This window comes from Carassius carassius, chromosome 7 (genome assembly GCF_963082965.1).
Source record: "Carassius carassius chromosome 7, fCarCar2.1, whole genome shotgun sequence".
Classification (NCBI taxonomy): domain Eukaryota; kingdom Metazoa; phylum Chordata; class Actinopteri; order Cypriniformes; family Cyprinidae; genus Carassius; species Carassius carassius.
In genome coordinates, this window is record NC_081761.1 from 1,903,164 (window position 1) to 1,929,022 (window position 25,859).

Sequence of the window (25,859 nt, forward strand, 5' to 3'; positions counted from 1 at the left end):
TACTTTTCAGAAATGGGCTTTATGTACTCCTCAGAAATATAGTTAAAATGACATTTAAGTATACTTGACTTATACTTACAAAATTTCTAAATATATTTGAACTACTGTATGCTCCTAGAATCCATGTTTTCATTATTATACGGTAGAGGGCACTAGTACACATCTTCTGCACAGAATTTCCAAAAAAAAAACACAAGTGAAGAAGAAACAACAGATACTAACATGTAATCTAACATGATCATCTGACATGAAACAGGATCAAAACTGTAATGATATGGAATAAAATGTCGACTGATGAAGAGATAATAATTACAGTCAAGCTTTGGGGTGTTGATCGACTCCATCTACGTTTTGATAAGCATTGTGAATGCAATTCATAGTCTTTTTTCAGCTTTTTGTTCAAAATGTTATTTCTTTATTTTTTATTAAACTTACCCACATTAAAGTGTTTAAAAAATAATGCATGAAGCTTGAATAAAATGTTTTTGTTTACAAGCAGATACCATGTTCTTTTTTTTTTCTTTTTTTTGTATGTTCAGATATTCATATAACAAAATATATACAAATTAAGACCTAAATAGGGACATAGTAGTATACTTAAAGTATGATGTAAAGTTCACTTAAAGAAAACTTATGAGTATACTTCGAGTATAAAACGTACTCGGTTACTAAACGTAACCTCGGTTCTCTCTAGAAGAGCGAACGAGTACTGCGTCTTAGCTAAGACGCTACGGGAAAAGTCTCTTTTCACGAAATACTGAAGCAAAAAATTATCCTTAATTTTGTATTTTTGTAAAGCGCATTTGCAGCAGTACACAGCCATAGGCGAGACGGCTCGTTCGCTCATTGGCTTGTTCTGCGGCAACTGCACAGCCTATCGAGCGCAGGCTGATGCAACATCAGACCAATAAGGGCGCTTCGCGCCCTTCTTGCCACTTCCCGCCGAAACGGGTGTGGCCCAACCTATAAAAGGAGCTTGAAAAGGCTGACTCACCTGATTTATTTCATCGCCGAAGCGAACCAGAGTGAATCGTACGCACGGCAGAGAACGCAGTACTCGTTCGCTCTTCTAGAGAGATCCGAGGTTACGTTTTGTAACCGAGTACGTTCTCTTACGAGAGCTCTCTCGTACTGCGTCTTAGCTAAGACGCTACGGGAACCCAATGTAAAACGCCGTGCGCGCAGGGATCACTCACCAATAAACCTGAAGCAACGCCCAGGATTTACAGTGCACAGTCACCTGAGGGACTCACAGAGAGTCCAGGACAGGAAGGGGGACGCCCTCCGTCCCATATCTAGCAGCATCCGTAGATGCGGCAATATGACATCACACAGCCGAGGCAAGGCCTGACCAATGTGGCAATGCGGGTCTTACGCAATACTGCCCATATAACAGTCGGCAGGGCCCTGATTCGACTATACCGACAGCAGCCTTGCTTGCAAGGCGGGAACCTCCAGGTTATAGAACCTGATAAATGTAGACGGTGAGGCCCAACCTGCCGCCATACATATATCCTGCAAGGAGATCCCAGTAGACCACGCCCATGACAAGGCGACGCCCCTTGTGGAGTGTGCTCTGACGCCCAGCGGGCACTGAAGGCCCCTGGAAGCGTAAGCTTACGCTATAGCGTCAACTATCCATCTGGATAGAGTCTGTCTCGAAACAGCCATTCCCTTGGAACGTCCACCGGACAAGACAAACAGCTGCTCAGTCTGTCGAAAGGCAGCAGAGCGAGACACATAAGCTCTTAAAACCCTGACAGGGCAAAGAAGACTCGAGTCTCTATCCTCTCCTGACACCGGCAGGGCAGACAGGGCAATAACCTGAGCCCGAAACGGCGTGTTGAGGGATTACGGCACATAACCGTGCCTAGGTTCGAGTATGACCTTTGAGTCATTAGGCCCAAACTCCAAGCACGACTGGCTCACCGAGAGCACGTGCAGATCACCCACACGCTTCACTGAAGCGAGAGCCAACAAGAATACGGTCTTGAACGACAGATGCTGAAGGCTAATTGATTGGATAGGCTCAAAAGGGGGACCCTTCATGGCCTCCAAAACCGCCGCGAGGTCCCACATAGGGACTGACGGAGGTCTGGGAGGATTCAGCCTCCTAGCTCCTCTAAGGAAGCGAATGACCAAATCATTCCTTCCTATTGACTGACCGAGCGCTGTTTCAGAAAACGCTGTGATGGCCGCCACATAAACTTTGAGCGTGGATGGGGCTCTGCCCTTATCCAACAGCTCCTGTAGGAAGGAGAGAACCTCCGTCACCTCAAACTAAGGGGTGAACTAAGGTCCCTCCTCAACGGTACTGGCCACGGGGCATCATCTGCTAACTGCATCAAATCTGGGAACCATGGTTGGTTCTTCCAAAGAGGTGCTACAAGCAGTATTGAACATCTCGTTTCTCTCACCCGTTCCATCACCTGCGGAAGGAGGGAGACGGGAAGGAAAGCATAAAGCGGGCAGCATGGCCATTTCCGTGACAGCGCGCTTTCGTTCTTGGAAAAGAACGCGGGGCAGTGAGCGTTTTCGTGGGACGCGAAGAGGTCCACCTCCGCCCTGCCAAATCTCTCCCACAACAGCCGGACTGTTCGCGGGTGTAGAGACCATTCGCCCGTAGGAACATTGCCACTGGACAGCCTGTCTGGACCCAGATTCTGTAGCCCAGGCACATGCACTGCCCTCAGCGAACGCACGTTGCGCTGAGCCCAAACCAGGAGGCGTTCCGCCAGCCTGTGCAGGTTTCGGGACCTGAGACCGCCCTGGCGATTTATGTAGGACACCACAGACATGTTGTCCGAACGGACTAAGACGTGGTGGTCCTTGATTTGGGGACAAAAGTGCATCAGCGCATTCTCCACTGCCAGCATTTCCAGACAGTTGATATGATGGAGCTTTTCCCGTTCTGACCACAGGCAAAAGGACGGTCTGCCCTCGAGCAGCGCTCCCCATCCCGAAGTTGAGGCGTCCGTCGACACCATCTTCACATTCGGGGAAGTCCCCAGGCTTACACCTGATTGGTACCAGCCGTTTGCTGTCCAGGGTTTCAGGGCTGTGACACAGCTCTGATTGACCTTGAGACGCAGTCGGCCAGACACCCACACTCTGCGCGGCACCCGCGCCTTCAGCCAGAGCTGCAGGGGGCGCATGCGGAGCAGGCCCAGCTGCAGAACCGGAGATGCTGAGGCCATGAGGCCCAGCACCCTCTGACAGTGTTTGAGCGAAACGGGTCGCGCCGCAGCGGAAAGAACTCGCTGCGCGCTGAATGGCCAACGCGCGCTGTGGTGACAGCCGCGCCGTCATGGAACACGAGTTCAGAACTATACCCAAAAACAGAATCGTCTGACTGGGGTTCAGCGAACTCTTCGCCCAATTGACACTGAGACCGAGCTTCTCGAGGTGATCGAGTAAAACGGCCCTGTGCTCCACGAGCTCCGCTCGTGATCGAGCCAGAATCAGCCAAATAATTCAGCACTCGCATGCCTCTGAGTCTAAGAGGAGCGAGCGCTGCATCCATGCACCTCGTAAACGTACGAGGAGCCCGGACAAGCCGAACGGCAGGACTGTAAACTGGTATGCCTGGCCCTCGAAGGCGAATCTCAAATATCGCCTGTGATTTGACGCTATCTGATCACAGCGGGCAGATCGCTCGTCCTCGACCCCATCCCGGTGCTTAACCGATTGGGAGAGTGCTGAGCGGGTCCCGTGGGACTCATGATGTCTGCGAGTAACTGTGGGCTGCAAACGTGCACATTTACCACTTTCGACTCGCTGTCTGCCTGGGCAGAGCGTACGTGCATGGGTCTCGCTTTTACAGAAACCACGCGCCATGTGTGACATAGTGTATGTGGGCACTGAGGAGTGGGCACGTTTACTATGTGGCGCGCGTGACCGATCTGAGTTGATCTTATGTGCGTGAGCCCTGTGTGCAGGGCTGTGCTTACATGTGGAGATGGGCACTGAGGAGTGGGCATTGTCACGACATTTATAGCACCATCGGCCGTGGCCGGACGAACGTGCACCGGTTTCGTTTTTACAGAAACGACATGACGCATGTGACATAGTAATTGTGGGCACTGAGGAGTGGGCACGTTTACTATGTAGTGCGCGTGATCGACTTGAGTCGCTTTTATGGGCGCGGGCCATGTGTGCAGGGCTGTGCTTACATGTGGAGATGGGCAATGAGGAGTGGGCATCGTCACTACATTTATAGCACCATCGGCCGTGGCCGGGACACCAGAAATTACACCTTTTTCGGAAAATATCTGGGTAGCCGTGATAACGGTTTTTGTGTGCAGGCAAGCGGGCAACCGTACAGGCTTGCGCATTGCAAAAGATGCTGAAACAGTCACAATCCCTGGAACTGAAACAGCGGCGTGCTTAGGTGAGAGCCCGGCCACAGCGGAACTCGTACACCGGCGTTTCGATGAAGCAGCCATCGTGTGTAGTGCAGACGCAGCGTCACACAGCAGGCTGTAGATTGCAACACTGCTTTTGCCACCGTCCAGCAGAGGGCGGACAAAGGTGCGTCCCTATCGCCTGTTCCACCGGCGGAAGTGACTGGTAGTTCCTGTTTTTAGCATCATCCAGTGTGGAGAATGCTAGTGAGACAGACGAACGAGTTCGCGCTGAATATGGAGCATTCCAAGCCTTCGCCACCTCTTCGTGAAGCTCAGGAAGAAATGAGGCGGGCTTTGAGAAGTACGCTCATCCGAAAGGAAAATACCATCCAGCCGGGAACGAGAGGGGGGGCGCTGGTGCAGACCACTCGCGGCCGAGACTCGTCGCGGCCAACGTGAGCACTCGCCCCGGCTCCTTCTCGATGTCAGCTCGTCTGCTGGGCTTCTGAGCAGAAGGCGCGAGATCCTCGGAGCTCGCCCAGCCCTCACTGCCCAAAGCTAGCAGAAAGCGCGTGTCCTCTTCCCCCGACGTGGCCCTGAGATCGACTTCCTCGGACGACGCGCCAGCAAACAGCGGGCGCTTCCCACCGGGAAGCGATGCAGGGGAGGCCGGTGAAGCAGGGCGAACCGGCGAGCTCGGTTGAGCTGAAGACGGTTCCGGAAACCGCTGGAAGCGGCGCTTTAACGGCGCCTCAGTGCAGCGGAGAATGCAGGCTCAGAGAAAAAGGCCAGGCGAGTCCTCAGAGTCACCATGGCAACAGCTCGCAGTGAGGGCATCCGCCGTCAGCGAGCGCGAGCGCTGCATTATCTTCACCCAGGCAGGAGACACAGATGACGTACCGGTCTCCCTCGCTGAGTGGGGCTCTGACGAGCCGCAGGAAGGCATCTTAAAAAAGACGCAAGCTCTTTTACGAGTGTGTGTCGCAAGGCGAACACACACACACACACATAAAGAACAGTTGGATATAACAGAATTGAAAGGATATAGGCGCCGGACAGCGCAGCAGGAACGGCAGTGGAAGGCGGCGAAGGCCAGCAGCTTCAGAATGGCTCGTCCCGCTGATATGCTTCTCAGATGGCGCTTGCTTCCTTTGTGATCCAGCGATGCGTGAGCTTCGCTGAAGAGATGAAAAATCAGGTGAGTCAGCCTTTTTGAGCTCCTTTTATAGGTTGGGCCACACCCGTTTCGGCGGGAAGTGGCAAGAAGGGCGCGAAGCGCCCTTATTGGTCTGATGTTGCATCAGCCTGCGCTCGATAGGCTGTGCAGTTGCCGCAGAACAAGCCAATGAGCGAACGAGCCGTCTCGCCTATGGCTGTGTACTGCTGCAAATGCGCTTTACAAAAATACAAAATTAAGGATTATTTTTTGCTTCAGTATTTCGTGAAAAGAGACTTTTCCCGTAGCGTCTTAGCTAAGACGCAGTACGAGAGAGCTCTCGTAAGAGAACTACTAAACTAGTAGTTTACTGAGACTATACTTCAAAGTGTACAAAGTATTTAATTACATAACTATCTACTTACATAAGTTCACTTTTAGTATAATTGCAGTACAAATTACAAACACAGAGGGAAACTAGTTGTGTACTCAAAATGTGCTACTGTCATACTTAAAGTATGCTTAAAAGTATCGAGAATAGGGACAACCCATTCCAAAAATGTGCCTGTCTGAGGTTTATGTGCTAGATGAAAACATTACTCATACAACATGTTTATCTGATTATTGCCAAATGAGGTTATGCTTATTCAGCTTGTATTTTCAAGAGGGTTGTGTCTTTCACTTCTGCAAATTCTATATATATGCAGCACCATGTATAACAAGTTGAGTCTGGCAACAAGGATGGAATGATTCAAGGGATTTTCTTATAATACAGTCTACGACAAACCAACAATACTCTTGGTATTAAACAAAACGTAGCCGACTACGCCACCTAAGTTGTTTACAGAAACCCAGGACCCAAGTTCACCCGATTCAAAAATTTACTGAGGCTGGACACTATTGACACTCAACCAGTAGTATATTGAATTACAAAGTATTTTATTACCATACAATTAGGAGGATATAAATCTTAAAACAAGTAGGAAAAAAAGGAGATGCAGTCCTTAGCACAATCTGGTATGACGTCTTTATGGTCAAACAAATGAATGTCCTGGGTTGGTTCCACTGGATGTAGGTCTCCACAGATCCAGACAGTAGTTTAAATATGACCGGGTAGCAATTCCCACTACCCAGTCTAGTCAGTTTCCAGCATTGTGCAAACCCTCCGTCGTAGTCTCCGAACAGCTCTCGCTGAATCAGTCGTCTCCAAACAGCTGTACGAACGTGGATACTTTGGTGGTGCTCACAAACCGAGGATGCCTCATCTCCAAACAATCGCAGCATCAATACATCATAGTCGTGGCAACACTTTGACTCACCAGTTCCACACAGCTGTAAAATGTTCAGTCATCACTGTGCGGTGTTCTTTCTCAGATGCCAGCACCTGTGCCCAATACACTTGACAGGGCGTCAACTTCCATGTAAGTGAAGCAATCCAAACAACACACCTGTCAGTCTCTCAAGCACGGTCTTAAAGGGCACCATTCTCCACCTTCTTTGCCAACTTACCTATGACACTAAGTCACTGATTAGTCCAAATTAGTCCATCAACCGTCGTAGGAAAATGAGCATAACAATACAAATCCTTGATCGATGAGCCAATCAGATAAACATTAAAATATATATCAAAAATGCATTCATCTCAATTCACTCCCATCACATCCCCCCACACCAAAATGTCACCAGTCCCTGTGATTACTTAACACCCTTCATCTATACCACAAGGGATGTTGCCCTAAATTCGGACATACAGAATGTCTAACTTTGTTTTCTTCATTCACATGATCAGGCTCTGAGGTAATCCATAGGCTGGAAGGCATGGGATCCAACGCTCGCCTAGTCTCTTCACGCACTGTTGGTTGTGGGTGTCTTAATTATGGAGCAGAACATAGCTTAAGGTCTCACCCCATACACCAGTCCAGTATTTCCCAAAGTTCATAGTACAACATAAGGCGTAGGGTCCCACCAACTGCATAACTTCCTATGCAGTGTTGGGGCTAGTTACTCAAAAAAGTAATATATTACATATTACTCTCAAAAATAGTAATGCCTTAAAGTAACTAGTTATATTACTAGTTATATTACTAGTTACATTTTTTTTCTTAATTACTCTATAATTGCCCGAGATGCATCAGATGGAGGGAGAACATACAAAAGAGGAGTGTTCTTTAGGGTCTTTATTACGCCAACAACAGACTGGCACTGTCTAGCACAAATAACTACAAACAACTGTACTTGTGCAATCAAGTACAAACAAGTATTAACTTCCTCAATGTTTAACAAACACTGTCTAGTGCAAACATTCAATGTGTTTGTCAATTTATAACAAGTACAAGAACATATTAACTTCCTCAATGTTTAACAAAAAACATCTAGTGCAAAAAATCAATTTGATTGTCGATCAACAAGTACAAACAAACAAAAAATATTAACTTCCTCAAAAAAATATATCCATAAATAAAAACAGACTGGCCTTACCAGCACTGTGTAGAGGAGAGGTAAATTGTTAAAAAGCAAAACACAGTGCAGAGGAGAGGTAGGTTGTTGAAATGAGTTAAAGCAATAAGGAAGACTCAAAGTAAATAAAAGGAAAAATACAGTTGGCATTTACTGTAATGCATTTTTCTGGTGCAAAATATGAGCTTCTGAATGTGTCAGCTTATTTGTCAAAGTAGTTGTTATACCTCATAAGGAGGAGTCTCTCAAAGCGCCTGTCTCCTAACCTGTTCCTCCTTGGAGTGAGAACAAGGCTTCCCAGGCTGAATAGCCTCTCCACTGGAGCACTGGATGCTGGTGCTGTATTGTATTTTAAAGATAAGTTCTTAATTCTGGGGAAGTTGTCTAGGACCCCCATCTCTGACCCAGACTTCAGGTATTCCATCACCTCCCTGTCTGGGCCAAAAGATCCTGAATCCTGCTCTTCCTCAAACACAAAAAAGTCATCCTCACTACTGCTGGATGCTGGACTAATCTGTGGAGGCCTGACCTCATGTTCCTCATTGTGGGGGGCAGCCAGGGGTGAAGCACGACACTCTGTTATCAGCAGATTCTTTAGGGCCTCTCTCCTGGTCTCTTCCCTCAACCACCTCATCTTGAACTTCGGCAGAGTGACAGCAGCCAGGAGACCCTCCCTACTGTCCAAAACAGAAGCAAAGCGGGTTTTGATGGCCTGTAAGAAAGAGATTTCTAAAATTAGATTTCTCTTAAAGAGGAATGTAATAATATCAACCTTCATATTCATCCGGAAGAAGGAGGCGGGAACCGGCGGACAATCAAAAACATTTTAATAACAAAATAAACACAAAACAGCGCACCAGCCCCTCACGGACGACTGGTGCGCATAAAATAAAACCCAAAACACAACTAAAAGCCCAGGCCTGGTCCTCTCTCGTCCTTCACTGTCGTCGCTCCAGTTTTATATCCTTCCATCTCCTCCATGGGCCTCGAGACCGGTGGGACGAACAGGTGTAGTTCATCTCCAATCACTCCCCCGGCCTCGCTCCCATGTCCCTCGGCCCCGCCCCACTCGTCACAAGGAAAAACATACCTTCCTGTGGAAGGAGTTGACATGTAAATGATGTAACAGGCATATTGACTATACCAGTTCTTCAGAAACACAGTACCAGTATACAATTCTTACATTCTCTAAGAGCCTATTTCAGTGAGAAATTTAGAAGACTGTGATAATGGAAGCATCTGTGATAGTGGAGGGATGTGCAATTGTGCATATGACAGGCTTCTCTCATATCACACAAAGTTACAGTCAGTAAGTCTTAAATACACACTCACAGCCTACCTGCACTATGACATCAGGCAGATTTGCCATAATCTCGGAGAGGCCGGGACGCAATGCCAAGGTCTTTGACATCAGAGACCCCAGTGTCGGTAATAGATTGCCATAATAACAATCATTTTCCCCTGGAATGAATGAATATGAATCAATGAATGAATGAATTGTTTGATTCAAATGTTTAACATTCAAAAAAAGGAAAGGCAAGAAGTCACAGGTTTACATTAACCGATACTTTATCTCACCTTGTAAACGGTCCAAAGCTTTTGTAAGCGGTTTTGTGACTGTGCAATACTCTACAAGGAATTTGTACTCTCGCTCGGAAAAGGCTCGTACACCTAACTGACTGCAGAGAGTTGTCAACTGTGGTCTGGATATCTCAGTTATTCGTGCAACTGCATTGTGGAAAGAGTTCCATCTCGTCACTGAAGGCACCATGAGCTTTTTTCCACAAAGGCTTTCCACTAGCTCTGCAGCTACTGTAGACCGGCTGGCCTTAGTCCAGAGGGCAGAGCACTTTGCAGTGGCACTTCTGTAAATTGTTTTGTTTGTCACTGTCAACCATTTTTCAATATCAACAGTTGATATCAAATTAAGTGTGTGCGAGGCACATCTTAAGTGAGGGGGGAGAGTAAAGTGTCCTGGGTCTTCTTGTTCCGTGGAGAGCACTTCTTGTACATCGGTAAATGACACTTCTTCATCCTCCCCTGATCCCTCGTCCTCTGAATCGGATGCTGCTGCTGCTGCTGCTGCTGGCTTGGGCTCATACTACCTGAATGTGAGAAGTGCAAGAAGAAGAAAAAACTATAATGTGTGGCCTATTCAATTCAAATTTTATTTTTGTTATAATTGTGATTTTATAATATTTAGATATGAATCCAACTGAATCCAACTTGTGAAAAGATATCTTTCAGGTAGTCATATAGCATATAGCATATAGTGGAGCTCTATCTGAGCTCTATCTAGTGGTTAAAGTGATTTTTTTTATTTTAAAACTGCATTTTCCAAAAAATGGGCATAAATGTTACATTAAACCATTTAAAATGATTCATGTTATCCCCATGAATGAAAGTTAGAAATCTGGGTCTTTTATAAAGTGAATTTTACATCAAATGCTGTTTTTTTGTAAAAAGCTTATTTAAATAAATATGTATTTATTTATTTATAGAAATTTAAAAGATATCAAAAATTCTCCAAAAACTGCACAAATGTTGAGTAAAAACATTAACAAACAGAATAAAATTACATTTGTAAAAAAAAAAAAACTATTATCTTGTTACAAAATTAAATGTTATTGTCTGGGGTCTCTGGAGACCCCAAAAAACACGAGTGTACAAATAAATAAAGACCATCAGAGGGGTAATGCAATCAAATTAAACAATTCATTAACTTATACATTTGCAAATAAGTACAAGTAAGTAAACTATTATTCAACTGACCTGAAAGCCTTAACAAAATTCGATCCATTGTCTGTGACTGTGGCTGTGACCTTCTCTGACAGTCCGTAAGATGAGTGAACCTGCTCAATTTCAGTGGCCACAATATCATATGTCTGTCGTCCTTTGATTCTTTTGCAGGCAAGGGCTGCTTTTTCACGATGGAAGTTGCTTGGATCAATCCATTGGGCAGTCATGCCTATGTAGCTTTTGTTGTGCCAGGTCCAGATGTCAGCGGTCGTTGACACATACTCAGTGCTCTCAAACGTTTTCTTCAGCTCACTTTCCATCATGGTGTAACATTTATCTAGGTACATTGCGAAGGTTTTCCTGTCGGAAAACGGCTGGTCTGTCCCTGCTATCGGTATTTTGCAGAGTATGTTTCTAAAAGACAGCGATTCGACGGTAGAAAGAGGTAACATTTCTTCTACTACGTACGAGGCAACAAGCTTATTTATCTCGGATTTTGATGTTGGTAGTACTTTATGTTCAAATGAAAGTTTTTGCTGCTTGTGGGGCTGCTCGTTCATGTCACTCTGTCGCTTCGCAACGAGCTTGATGTGTCCGTGCTGTCGCTGCAGGTGCTTCTTCAAGTTGGAGGTAGAGTTACAAGCGGTGGAGAGCAGCTTTCTCCCCGGGCAGAGTGTGCACTTCACCGTCAAGTTACTTTCCTTCCGTTGAACATATTCAAAATAATTACTGAATCTCCACCCGTCGAAACTAGCTTTCTGTTGCTGGGAACCTTCCTCTGAAAAAGAGCTTGCCGTTGTTGACGCTTCCATTTTTCCCCATCTGTCTTTGAGGGTGCCGCTCTGCTGCTGGCTGCCGGGTGTCGACCAATCGGTGATGGTAAATGATACCTCGTGCCAAACCCAGACCAATCACTGTTCCATTCACGCCCTCCTCCCCTTCCCTTCTGTTCTCTGTGTTGTGTGCCTTGTGTGTGATGAAGGTGCTACTGGCAAATGTAACGCAAGTAACTAGCTCGGGAAAATTGTAATAATATTAAAATTTTCAGACGAGTAATGCCTTACACTACCAGTTACTGAAAAAAGTAATATCATTACACCCAACACTGTTCCTATGTCCCTGCCCATTTCAGTCCCGAACCCAAACATGCTGGCCCGCCAAAAATGGCATAGCTTTGGCCCTACGATCATAGATATGTTTAGATAGTGTTGCAGTATTATCCATGGCTCTTTTTGCCAACGCATAAGCCCATCTCAATTTTTCATGGTGCTCTTGTACCCACCCAGACTAGTTTTTCCTACTCCAAGGCTCATATCTACAGGCGTCCGCAAGGAATGACCAAACATCAGATACGAAGGTGTAACCCTGTAGACCCATGTATGGTATTATATGCCTGCATCAACTCGAGGAGAAATTCTGGCCACCTATCCTGCTCTCTCTCTCTAAAGTATGCAGCATTCCCAATAAGGTCTCATTCACCCTCTCTACTCTACCATTCCCAGCCGGATGGTAAGGGGTTGTTCGGCTCTTAGCTGTACTGTACAAGTGGCAAAACTCTTTCAATGCGGATTCAAAATTTGCGTCCATATCAGAATGGAATCACAAGGGACAACCAAAAGTCTGGATGACTTGTTCCCATAAAGCCCTGACTGTCGCTTTAGCAGTTTGATCCCTCATAGGAATAGCCCATGCATAACAGCTCTCAGGGTCAACAGAGGGGCATCACCCAATCTATAGCTAGGAAAAGTATCTTCTAGCATACTCTGCCACATTAAAGTTATTTGCGACTCAGTGTCTAACAAGCCTTTACAAGGAACATTCTGAATCACACTATAGGACAATCAGCAAAAAAGGAGTGGTTATCAATAAAGGAGTGGGTTCCTTGATTATCGGTTGGAACATGTAACCCTGTCGTCTAGACCTCTACAACAGGGCATTCTCGTTTAAAGCTTGTCTGGGCTCTCTATTATCTCTACAATGGCGGGCAACATGACCTGATTTCTGGCAGCGTCTACAAATGGGCCTACCATCAGTTCATCGACTGATACTCTCTCTTCCTAGGCACAGGAAAAGCCGGCTGTTGCGAGGATGCATGATTTACAGGGGCGGCACAATTAGAAGTCCTCAACTCTCTTACCATTTCCTGAGACTCTTGAATCTGGCCCTTGACTTCCTCCAAAATTTCATGCTTTAACTCAGCTTTCCAGTCAGGCTTATATGGGCGTGGATTCGGTGTATCAAGCTGACTTATAGCAACATATGTGGTCTCATACCTCCCATGGCCATACTCCACCTCCAGCAATAATGCCTCTTGATGCAACTCAGCAAAAATCCCTTTTGCGTGATGGCGGGCATGCATCTTCAAGGCTCTCTGCATCGGCCCATGCTCCATCCCCATCAATAGCTGTTCCTTCAGCTGATCTTCCACCAGGGTTCCCTCTGGACTGTGCCAATGTAACCTACAAAAGAGTTCTCGCAACCGTAAAACAAAAGATTTAAAAGACTCAGATTCACTCATCTCCAACAGCTGCGCCTGTGATTACATCAAAGTCTTCACAACACTTCGACTCACTCGTTCCACAAAGTTGTAAAATGTTCGGTTATCACTGCATGTATATATATATATATATATATGACTTATTTTCATGTTTTTAGGGACTAGTCAAGTTTAGATTAGTTTGGAGAAGGAGATAATGTAGGGTAATAAAAAAAGATGATATAAAATACTAATCAATACGTTATACCCTAATTTAACAGTATAATAATAATAATAATAATGAATAGTTATATATCAAGATGCAAACTGCAAACTACAGAGGAAGTTCAGAAACAGAAACCACAAACATGCGGTATTAAGTTGGTCTTTCACTAAGCATTCAGCATTTATTGCTGCTATCTTGTGTAAGTTCATGGCAAATATTCAATGTCAAGGTCTGGTACAAACACGCAAGACTAGCATCAAGACTAGCAAAACCACAAAGAACCACCACAGACTGTATAATGCTTGACATATGCCATACAAATTGATGGTAGGGCAGAGCTCAGTCTGCCTCTCTACATTGATTAAAAAAATTTTTTTATTTAATTTATGCATTTAGCAGACGCTTTTATCCAAAGCAATTTAAAGTGCATTCAAATCGAAACACATGATAATACATTGCTGCCTTTTGTTAGCATAATAATACAGTGTAGTTTTTATTTTTATTATTATTACAATTAACTAAAACATATATTATTATTTTTTACATACCTACAAAGATTGTTTGAAAAAAATGACAGAATTATTAGCTGTAGTATATGTTTAGAATAAACATAATAAAAATATAATGATTTTACAGTATTTATAGTAATTAATATAATAATCAATATCCTCTCACCCAACACTTCCAATTAGAATCTTTGTTCTTGTTCTTTTCTGTTGATGTCGATGGTATAAATCCACTATGTTCAAAATTTAAATTAGTTATAGTGATTTCTCCACTCATTTTATCAAGAGTTGTGATGTCTTTGAATCTCGGATTCCAGATAACAAAACCATCATCAACATCCCATTCAATCGCTTTTACAACATATTCACCGTTTCTGTGTTTCCATATAATGCTGCTGACAGGAGAATCTATTCTGGTCGGACCAAAAGACACTGTACCACCAAGTACACAAAATGCTTTCACTTCTTGACCTAATGTATTAAATATGAAACTTAGTTAACTGTTAACTGTCACCCGTCCCCTCTGTGGGACGTCTACATTTACTTCACTATATTACAATTAAATCTAATCTAATCTTGACAAACTATATATCGTTGGAAAGGTCTAAGACTCCCAAATATATATTTTACCAATTCTTTTTGTTAAAAATTATGTAGGAAAAGTAATCGATTAATTTATTACAAGAGTGCACCCTCAAAAATCTAAATTATAACTGGAGTTTTGACCTTTGTTTTAAAAAAAAGACTTCTTTGTTGCCTTTTTCTCTATCACATTTTAGAAATCATCAGAAATTATATATCGGCTGAAAACTTAAAATCTCAAAATTCATCCTTTAAAACCCATTTTAAAATCAGACATTGCATTACCATGTAAATGGTACATAAATATCATGTTACAAAATATTTTCATTCATGAATTATAAAAATTTAAGTTTGGATTGTACACTACAAAGTCTATGTTTAAAAATGTGAGTGACAGTTAAGGGGTTTTAACCTTAAACAAACAAGTATTACTTGTCATTTAAATTTAAACTTATTCCCTACAGTCATTTATCATTTATAACTCATTAACTACAGTCATTTATAATTTATAATTTGCACATAACTAGGTTATACTTTAATATAATTTCAAATCAAATTTTTTTAGGATCTACAAAAACAGATCCTCGATAAAACAATCTTCATAAAAAAGAGATGTACCTGAAACAGCTTCTGTGGTGATGAACACAACGCAGATGACGACCAACAGCAAACATCGTAGAGACATTTGATGTATTGACAGATGATGTCTTGCCAGATCTCACTCGCCAGGGGGCGCTCTGTTGTGTCTAACTAAAGACCAGTAGAGGAGATGCATATTTCAGTTGAATAAGTAAATGTATAGCCTTTAAAGCTATTAAACTGAACGGAACTGTTTGATGAATCATTTACTATGTTCATACTTCCCCGATGACGCTCTAAATCTCCTTCTGAAATATGAATGTTTACTTTAAATAAAAGTCTTAACACATTTTACTTTTGACAGACAATTTTTTTATTCAGAATGACTGACATTATGTCCAAAAAAAAAAAAAAAAAAAAATCACACGATTAGAATGAAACATCATTTTAACATAAAAAAATTTACAGAAGAAATATTCATTTTTTACTTTCATCCAAATCAGGGTCAAAAGTTAAATAAATCTTAATATAAACTTAATATAATAATTTAGTAGCTTATTTATATACAGTTACCAGAGCTGATTACTTTTTTATGTAATCAGTCCACTCTTTAATTACTTTTAAATAACTTTTGTCGTAACTGTTTAAACACACTTTGATTTAAATACAAAATATGTGATTTATCCCTAACGAAGCCTACTCTACAGCGATGAGAGATAAACCTTTAACCGTTATACAATGGACACGTTAATGAACTTTTATCCAGTATTTCTGAGAATGTCTTTTACACATCCAAGACACAAACAGAAACTGTAAGAATTGTTTTGGTCTCCATTATAACCAAGAAACTCCCTACAGTACACTGTGCATAGAGTGTGTCTGTGATTGAAACTGTGCTCAACTCTACAAAAACATGGACTAGGTTGCTTTCGATGCTCTCCAGACAGTGCAATCACAAACACACACTGGAGAGTTGCTAATATCATATTATTACAGTTTCAGCTTAGGACTCTTTTTCTATAGCTGCTGACTGGAGTGTGAAACAAAAGACTGGCTCAGAAAAATAACAGGATAAAGAAAAGAGGGGTTAATACGTATATTTAAAAACCCCTACTATTCTATGTTCTTCATATTCGTATCTCTTTCAGATATGAAATTAGCTGTATATTTTCCTTAGTGCTGTTCCAAGTATATTTTCCAAAGTAAATTTAAGTTTACATTTTTTCTAATACTTCTTTTAATATTATTATCTTAATTTCATATGCATGACATTCTATTATTATATGTTTTACTGATCCAGGTTGGTTATAATGTGTATATAATCCATTTGTGTGTTTACCCATTAAATGCAGAGTCTTATTGAGCCCTGTATGTTCTATTCTGAGACGTGCAATGACGGTTTCTTTTTTTACTCATTACTCATTTTTACCCTACACCAACTTTGAATATTATAAAAATGTATTTCTGTATCATTAATATCCCAGTATTCCTGGCATAGATTTTGTGAATGTACCTTTATTCGTCTTGGCTTCATCTCAACTTTATCTGGATATCTTTGAGATGTGAGAGATTGTTTTGCTAAAATATCTACCTCTTCATTTCCTTTCACACCTACATAAGCAGGAACCCAAATACATGAAACATTCGCACCATTAGCTCAGGGCTCTCTTTTCACTGCGTGCAAAACAGATGTGTTGCGTGGGCAGGGTTGCCAGGTTTTCACTGCAAAAACCGCCCAATTGCTAATCAAAACTAGTCCAAAACTAGCCCAGATGCTTTTCAGTGGCGATCCAACGGTGTAAACACATATTTTTAGGTCGGTTTCCCCTGGTACAAGTCGTATCCCAGGGTTAAAAATCACGTTATTGGGGTCGCTTTAACCCGCCGACATGAAAAACATCCCTAGCGCAGTTACGCGGGAAACCGCGGATTTGGCAACACTGGTGAGAACAGGGTCAGTTGTTAATCTCACTGTTTTAAGAGCTTGCAGCATTTTTTTTTTTTAGTTTGGATCTGCATAATCACTGACATCTTTAGTTGATGATTCTGCATGATCGACAGCTCCCTAAATGCAAACTTTCTGTTCTCTTTTCTGTTTGTGAACGGAAGTTATTTCTGTGTCGTCGAGCTGGTGGTCAAAAGTTTCTGGAATATATTTGCTTTTTGCAGAAGAGCAATGAGCTGCCAACACAGTCTCTTATTTCTATTCCTCTCTGGCTTCATTACTGCAATCACTGGTAAGTTATGGTTTCATTTTGTGTAGATATTTTAATGAACTGAACTAAAACAGCCCGATTTGCAAATCTTAGATTAAACTGCTGCATTTCGAGTTTGTGCACATCCGCCTTTACTAGAAGACACTTACATAATGTCAAATATATAGAGAGAGACCAGATGAACGTTTAACCATTGCATTTTACAAATACATAGATTATTTAGATTTATTTAGTTCTTCACCTTAAGAAAATAAAATGGTTCTGCCTTAAAATGGTTTTGATAGTATCTAATGTTCATTGGTGAACCTTTTTAATTTTTTCGAGCATTGACACGAAAAACTTTTGAAACATTTTTCTGACAGAGAATCCGTTTCTTACCAGGTTTTTACTGAAAAGTCTTATTTGCTAATTCAATCAAGCACTAATTTGTGGGTTTTAAACATCTAGTTCAAAACTGTAAAAAATAAAATTCAAATAAATAAATTATATATATATATAGTATAAATGTCAGGTCAGGAACAATAGTTTGTAATGTTATACATTTTGTTTAATTCCTATTGGTCATAACAATGGTTTATTTTTAATTGAATATTTTTTATTTTATTTTTTATTTTATGGTTTTATAATAGTTCTGCTATTTTTATTCTGATAAAAAGCCTTGTTCCCATTTGTGACATCTTATCCCACACAGTGTTATTTGTGACATCTTATCCCACACAAAACATTATTTTGTGTGTTTGGTGTAATAGAATAAATTGACATGTTTCAATGCTCAAAAAACACATTTAAAAAAAAATACTGTAGATTATTGAAGGTCCTCTATGCCCCGCCTCTTTTAAATGTGTCATTTTTTTACAAAGTCCTTCCTTGCAACAAGAGCAGTCTGCTCTGATTGGCCAACTGACCCAGTGCATTGTGATTGGACGATCACTGCAAACACTCATTGGAAATATAACAACCCTTTCCATATTCACGAGCTTCATCTTTCAAAATGAATTTAATGAAGAGAGTCAATAATGTCCTTAGTTTTACCATCAGTTCAAGAACAAAGAGGAACAGAGTTGCGTAACAGACACAGTGATTAAGATCGTATGTGTTTGCAGTAACAAGCCACTGACGGTTAAACAGCTGACTCCACCAGTTTTGCGCCGCGTAAACATAAAACCATGTCTGCATTTGTGATCGGAGAAACGACAAACAACAAATGCTACTCTACACTGCTCAAAACTTGTATTTGAATCATCAGTGGCAAATTCTTTAAATATAAAAAGCGTACTTACAGTCTGTGAGTCATAACAGACATCATTGTAATCTATTCTCCCAGAAACAGGAAACAGTCCTCCATAAAATGTATTTGACACATCTGAATATTTGGGTTCAACTGTTCTGGAACAGTGTTGTTAATACATAACCTCTGATTTCTAGTCTTGTTCTCTTTTGGAAGGACAAAATGTAGTTTCGCTTTCACAATAAAACACAGCATCTCCACAACAAAGCAGCGCTGCAACAACAATACTACAGTGAGAATAAAAGTTATGCTTTGTTTCTTTGCTTAAACATCTGGGGGGTGTTATGCAAATCTTCCCGCAAAGTAGGGCTGGGCGATATGGTCTAAAAAAAACCCCCAAAAAACAATCTTTTCACAAAAAGTCTGATTTATGATTTAAATCGGCTACCAACCCACGCAACCACCCCCACTTAAAATCAATATTTAGATGACAAATAAATTGTTTAAAACTAGTTTTAACTTTATGTTGTTTTGATTTTAACTTCTGGGATAACATAAAGTGTAACATAACATTATTAACATACTGGATACAGTTTGTTAATTTTTTTAAGACTGTCAGAGTTTTTTTTTTTTTCACGGGAGCTGCACTGATAGGGCAAAGTCAATCAGAGAAACAGTTTTACCGCAAAGTATCTAACGTTACATTTAGTCATATATAGGCTACCATGTCTTTTTTTTTATCAATCTGTCATCCCTGATATGCAATGAAATGCAATACAAAAGGGGCTATCACTCTTTCTTATTTACCAGTCAGATTTGAAACTGAGACAAGATGATAAAAAAGCAGGATTACCATAATGCTGGAAATACCTTAATTATATATATATATATAAATATATTACCAATGATATATTTCCATCTTGTAATGCCGCTGGTGTAGGTTTTATATATATATATATATATATATGTGTGTGTGTGTGTGTGTGTGTGTGTGTGTGTGTGTGTGTGTGTGTGTGTGTATATATATATATATATATATATATATATATATATACATTATTAAATAAATAGAGCATATACTGTCTAATTGTGTCTATACTGGACGCGAGTCTGTCTAAACTTGATGAATGACCAGACTACAGATGCAAATCTGAAAGTAGTGTCAGTACACTTCATCATAAATAGAACGAGGCATCAGTTTACTGATGGGGATTGTGTCACATCACGCTGCTTCCAGTGTAGGCAACATCACTGGGTTCGATTGTCTTTTGTCGGATTGCGTCACTCGTGTCGGGTGTAGACATGGCGTGAGTCAATTAATGGGTTATGTTATAGCCTTGCTTGTTTTTAATGAGTTTATGAAATATCTGTATTGACTGCATTATCATATCATCATATTATTTACTGCCATGCGAGCCACAAAAGTAAAGCTTGGAGAGCCACACAATGAGTAACACTGCTGCAGGTTGCTTTTGGCGAGTGTGCTTGTGCTGCCGTGGACTTGTTCATTTCGTAGGGCGAAACATTTCTCTCAGCAGCATGAGTGGAGCGTCGGCAGATGTTAAAAAGAAAATGATTTTCATTCAAAAATTTAAATTGCATCAAAACTACATTGTGTTGCTTTAAATCAACCGTATGGTTTTTATGGTCAAAAATGGCAGAATAGAATATTTAACTGAGTTCAGCCGTTTAGTCTAAAGTTAATGTCTAATCAGAAATGGGCTTTAAAAAGAAACCAACCCTGAGAAATCTGAAATAAATGCTGAAATAAATGTTTTCTCTTATAGTTGCAGAGATATGTAAAACAGAACTACTCGAGGGAACGTCCTGCACCATCAAGCTTCCAACAAAAAACACTGACAAATCTAATGAGATCAAATGGGTCCATCTCTCTAGTGATGCTGTGGTTCACAGGAAAGGTGGGAAGATCAGGACAAACACTCCAGGTCTAAGAATGGAAGAAGATGGATCATTAACATTTGAAAGTGTTAGTCTGAAGAACACCGGCAGATATACATACACTGTTTTTAATAATGAAGGTACACAGATTGATGCTGGAGAAAAGGAAATTAAAGTTTATGGTAAGAGGACAAATATTTAAACCCTTTTACCATAATAACAAAATAAGACTGTACATTTCTATTGTAGTTTCAGTAGTAGGAATTAACACACCATGTTTCTTTCACAGCAAAGGCTCCTAAACCTACTGTGAAGATCAACTGCACAGATGGGATCACTACACTCACCTGTGACTTTAGACACCGTACAGATCTGACTGTATCCTGGTATAAAGAAGACAATATCATCCAGAATGAAAACAACCCAAACCTGCTCTTGACATCTGCTCAAGTACAGGAGAATAAACCGTACTCATGCAGTGTGAGCAATCCTGTCAGCAAAGAGCAAAGTGACAGCATAACAGTATCATGTAAGTGTTTTTTTTTCACATTATTCTATGAGTTTGTTTCAGTTTTTAGGATTTTAACAGCCTAAAATAGATAAATGATCCACTTGTTTGTTACTGATTTCATAACATTTGTTCTTGTCTTACAGGTTTTACAGGTACTACAGTTAAAAGTGAACTGGATCCTACAACTAAAGTTGTCCCAGTTCCTCGTACATTCTTTGGCTTTGATTTCTGGATAATGGTGAGCATTTTAGCAAGTTCAGGAGCCCTTCTGCTGCTGCTGCTATGTGTTCTTATCATCTGTGCATGTCGAAGCTGTAGCCAAAGCAAGCAGCACCAAAAAGGTAAGAGATGTCTTCATCACCTCTGAAATTATACTGTATGAGCATTTGCATTTTCAACAAAAGGGAATCTGATCAAACTATGAAGCTGTCGCTGTTCTTGTTCAGCTTTAAAAGCCCACACCACAATCCTCCACAGTCATAAGCATATTTAAATGCCAAACCATAAACTTACATTTATTAATTTAGCAGATGCTTTTATCCAATATTAAATTATAGTATAGAAAGATACTAGTCAGGTAAATACAATTTGAAATCTCTGGAATTAAGCTATAAATTAATCTTCTGAAAAATAGGTTAAAGTAAATAAGAAAATAAAAAGCTTATAGAAAATGTATTATTAATTATTATAATTATTTCAGAAAATGTACATACAGTTAAAGGGATGGTTCACTTTCAAATTAAATTTTGGTATGTTTTAGCTTACCTCAAGGACATCCAAGATGTAGGTTTCTTTGTTTCCGCAGTATTTCCCATTTTGATATTTTTAGGTCAAACCGTTCTTGTCTGTGACTCATATAATGGAGGTCTATGGTCACCACCTCAAAGAGCATGCACAGAGAAGTCCAAATTAAACAATTCCCCGTCGTTAGTACACATTGATGACCTAAGACACGAAACAAGTGGATTGTGTAAGAAAACGAACAGTATTTATATCATTTTTTACCTCTTGTACACAACCATGTCCAATTGATCTGAGGGCGCGCGTGCTTCCTGTTTTCATGTGACGTTTGCACGTGCTCTGGCTTAGTCTGCGCAAGCGCAGAAAGCGCCGGAAGTGATCTCTCGCGCATGTACGTCACTCATTGTTTACACTTACTGTCTATGGTTTACACAGAGATTTCGGAAGTGTTACCTTTCACTGTGAAGATTTAAACATATTTAGACTTACAGGAAATTGAAATGGAAGACGATTTCAATATATCAACAGACAAACATTGAATTTTTTTCACAACCATATTTATTTGAACCAGAATACATAGATCAAGTACTCAGAAGCGATCCGCTGCAGCAGCACGTCTTCAAGCCTCAGAGAGACAGAGATCTCTTTAAAATTGGTGGTGTTTTAGTAGCAAGTGTTGTGAGATGCCAACAGAAGTGGAGAGCATATGTTGTCACGAATGGAACAACTACAAGACGACAACGAGGACATTGACAGTATCGCATCACACACCTGACTGACTGACAGTGTTGGGAAGATAACTTTGGAAATGTAATAGGTTACAGATTACAGGTTACCCTGTTTAAAATGTAATAGTAGTGTAACCTTTTCAATTACTTTATTAAAGTAATGTAACTAATTACTTTTTAGTACTTTTTGATTACTTTTCTAAATTTGTGAAAATTAAAGAATAATAAATAAGAGCATATGCATCAACTTAAATACAGTTATCTAATAAGCATGTGATGTACTCTGTGTACTAAACTCCTGAAACATTGGTGTTTTTTTTAAACTGCTGTCTCTGTACATGATGATAGTTTTCTCAAAATAAGTAAAATGCACATGAAGTGACACAGAGCAGTTCTAGAAATTGTGTTTATGTGCTCGTGTACTCCAATATTGAGGCAGCAGAGGTTGAAAACACTGCGAGCTTCAGTAGGCCTATGTGTAGTAAATGAAACCATGTCTTTGCCATTAATTTACAGCAGGGGCGGACTGGGATAAAATTCAGACTGGAAAATTCAAACTCATACAAACAAATTCATGGACAAAACTATTTTTTGTATGGACCTGACATAAAAAAGGTTTAAATCTTTAATTTGGGGACATGCAAAATAATTAAAAGTTCTCTCCTGAACTGCACCTTCACTTCTATTTTTCTCTTCAGTCTCTTTATTTTGCCCTGTTATCCATCTCTCTCATGACTTTAATACTCAAAATTGAACAAAACTATACTTTACAATACAATACTCTACAATACTACAATATCTTTATAGAAAAATCCTAATACTGTACACGAGTCATGTTTTTCCCTTACAAAAAATTACCATGCTTTTATTAGCCTATATAAAAGTAAAATAACCTTGTTTTTTTTTTTGCAAATGGATTTGTATTTATTTTTAAATAAATACATTTGTAAAATAATTTTACATTTTTGGTTATCACAGTTTAACAATAGTAACCATTTTCTCTGGATTTATAGTTAAATATTAAAATGTTAATTTTGGTAAGGGTTGTGTTGTTGTCTGTCGTAGCTCCCCCTAAACCTATAAAACAAAATTGATTTTTTTTTCAGCTAAATTCCTACTGTAACATTACAACAGATAATAATGATGGCCTTTATATAGTATTTTGAGTGATGACTGATGAGCAACGTGCTGCTGCTTGATTAAATAAAAAAACAAACAAAGACAAAAAAGCATCTTTACAGATGAAACTGACCTAAAACCCTGAACAGTAGTTCTCCTTCTCTGCTCCAGCAGTCCACTCTCTCTCTCTCTCTCTCTCTCTCTCTCTCTCTCTCTCTCTCTCTCTCTCTCTCTCTCTCTCTCACTCTCTCTCTCTCTCTCTCTCTCACTCTCTCTCTCTCTCTCTCTCTCTCTCTCTCTCTCTCGCATTGATTACTCTGAGTCTGATCCAAACCGTTTGGTGAAGCCGCGGAGAGCGCGCGAGTCACGACTAACAATTCATGACTTATTAGAGATTTAATTATCAAATGGCGGATTCGCAAATGATCGCTTTAGTACATTCGGCAGGCAACTATACAAAAATTATATTAAATAGTGGGGCAAAATCGGCTGCCAGGCCACCGGGAATTGTCCCGGATCTCCCGGTGTCCAGTCCGCGCCTGATTTCCACAGACACGCAGAATGTCCAAGTCATATATTGCATTTTTGGGGCTTTATATTCACAGACACTAGTCGATGTCATGTTTTGATTCAAGTGTACTGACCTACTGTTGATTTAGTAATCCAAAATGTGGCATATTCCGTCCGCGTTAGGCATTCCATTTTTATGACTGGATTCTACGAACCAGACTGTATTTCCGCATCCCGGAAATTATTAGGGTGGTATGTCTCAGAATAGTCAGTGCAATTTGGGAAAGAAATCAGTTAAATCTGTATGTGGATGTGTGTAAATATTCAAATGTAATCCCCTTTGTAATCGTAAAAAATTTCATAAGTAACTGTAATTTAATTACTCATTTTTTCTTAATAACTTGTAATTAAATTACGTAACGGCGTTACATGTAACTAGTTACGCCCCAACACTGCTGACTGAAGATCCTGAGTTTTCTCCGCTGTTAAGATGCAGCGTTTTGCACGTTGTGTTTTGTTTGCCACGTATAAACTGGAGGCGACGTCCAATGGCAGAGGGACCCAATGGCATGCTGTCAATAGAGTGAGTAATGTGTTTTATAATCGCAACAATTATAGGGTGCATTATAAACAAATTAATTAATTACAATTACTGCATTATATTTCAGACAGTGCAGATTGGTGGGGTATCGTGTGGTAAACAGTAAACAATGAGTGACGTACACGCGCAAGAGATCACATCCGGCTCTTTCCGCGCTTCCGCAGACTAAGCCAGAGCGCACACAAACGTCACACGACAACAGGAAGCACGCGCACCCTCAGATCAGTTGGACGTGATTGTGTACAAGACGTAAAAACGATATAAATACTGTTCGTTTTCTTACACAAACCGCTCGTTTCGTGTCTTAGGTCATCAATATGTACTTACGATGGGGAATTGTTTCATTTTGACTCCTCTTTGCATGCTCTTTGAGGTGGTGACGATAGACCTCCATTATATGAGTCACAGACAAGAAAGGTTTGACTTAAAAATATCAAAATGGAAACTACTGCGGAAACAAAGAAACTTACATCTTGGATGTCCTTGAGGTAAGCTAAAACATACCAAAAATTTTTTTGAAAGTGAACCATCCCTTTAACAGGAAATGCAAAACCTTTTACCACAGTTTCCTTTAGTCAATTAGATTTTAGTAAACAGATATAAATCAAGCTCCACTTAACATCCTGTTTAAAGAAGTAATGTGTTTTTAACAATTCAATCAACACCAAAACAAGTTTTCTAAGAACCCACACTTTCAAAAGTAAGTTCAATTATAATTAATTTTTTCATATTGATTCATTAGCAAATTATTTATAATTTAGTAAATATTATGTAAAAAATTAACTGCAGCTTGTGTTATTTACTATCTTTTAAATTAAATAGTGTATTATATATATATATATATATATATATATATATATATATATATATATATATATATATATATATTGGAGATACTGGATATAGCAATATTGGATATAGCAAGATATAGCAATATCTTGATTACACCAAGATATTGGCACTGGCCATCAAAAAAAACAAACAAAAAAAAGCATTCAGTCGAAATTAAAGGGCTTTTCAGACTGGCGGTTCTTGATTTGTTTGAAAGCTAATAAATAATAAAATTGCATGAAAATTGAAAATGGGAAAGCATAATTAATTGCAATTAAATGTAAATTTGTGATATGATCTATACTTTTCAGTATGAGATGCTTAAACTAAAACACTTGTTAAAAAAAGTTTAATAAACATCAAAGACCCATGAACATTTTTAATGTCTTCTTAAATTATTCAAATATT

General features: G+C 40.2%; 2 protein-coding genes across 5 annotated transcripts in view; both read left to right on the top strand.

Annotated features, from left to right (window-relative positions):
- Positions 1 to 25,859, top strand: part of LOC132143354 (T-lymphocyte surface antigen Ly-9-like) — a 105,511-nt gene that overhangs the window by 78,847 nt on the left and 805 nt on the right. For 2 of the 4 annotated variants that reach the window (XM_059553491.1, XM_059553496.1), the window contains one exon: positions 21,065 to 21,262. In XM_059553491.1, coding sequence (XP_059409474.1) covers positions 21,065 to 21,262 — 198 coding nt within the window. The remainder of the gene's footprint in view (positions 1 to 21,064; positions 21,263 to 25,859) is intronic. The other 2 variants (XM_059553492.1, XM_059553493.1) reach the window with 2 other exon arrangements.
- LOC132143355 (carcinoembryonic antigen-related cell adhesion molecule 1-like) overlaps positions 16,997 to 25,859 on the top strand; it is a 31,763-nt gene continuing 22,900 nt past the window's right edge. The window contains exons 1-3 of the mRNA XM_059553497.1: positions 16,997 to 17,304; positions 20,299 to 20,592; positions 20,700 to 20,939. Of these exons, the coding sequence (XP_059409480.1) occupies positions 17,118 to 17,304; positions 20,299 to 20,592; positions 20,700 to 20,939 (721 nt within the window). The 5' untranslated portion in view covers positions 16,997 to 17,117. The remainder of the gene's footprint in view (positions 17,305 to 20,298; positions 20,593 to 20,699; positions 20,940 to 25,859) is intronic.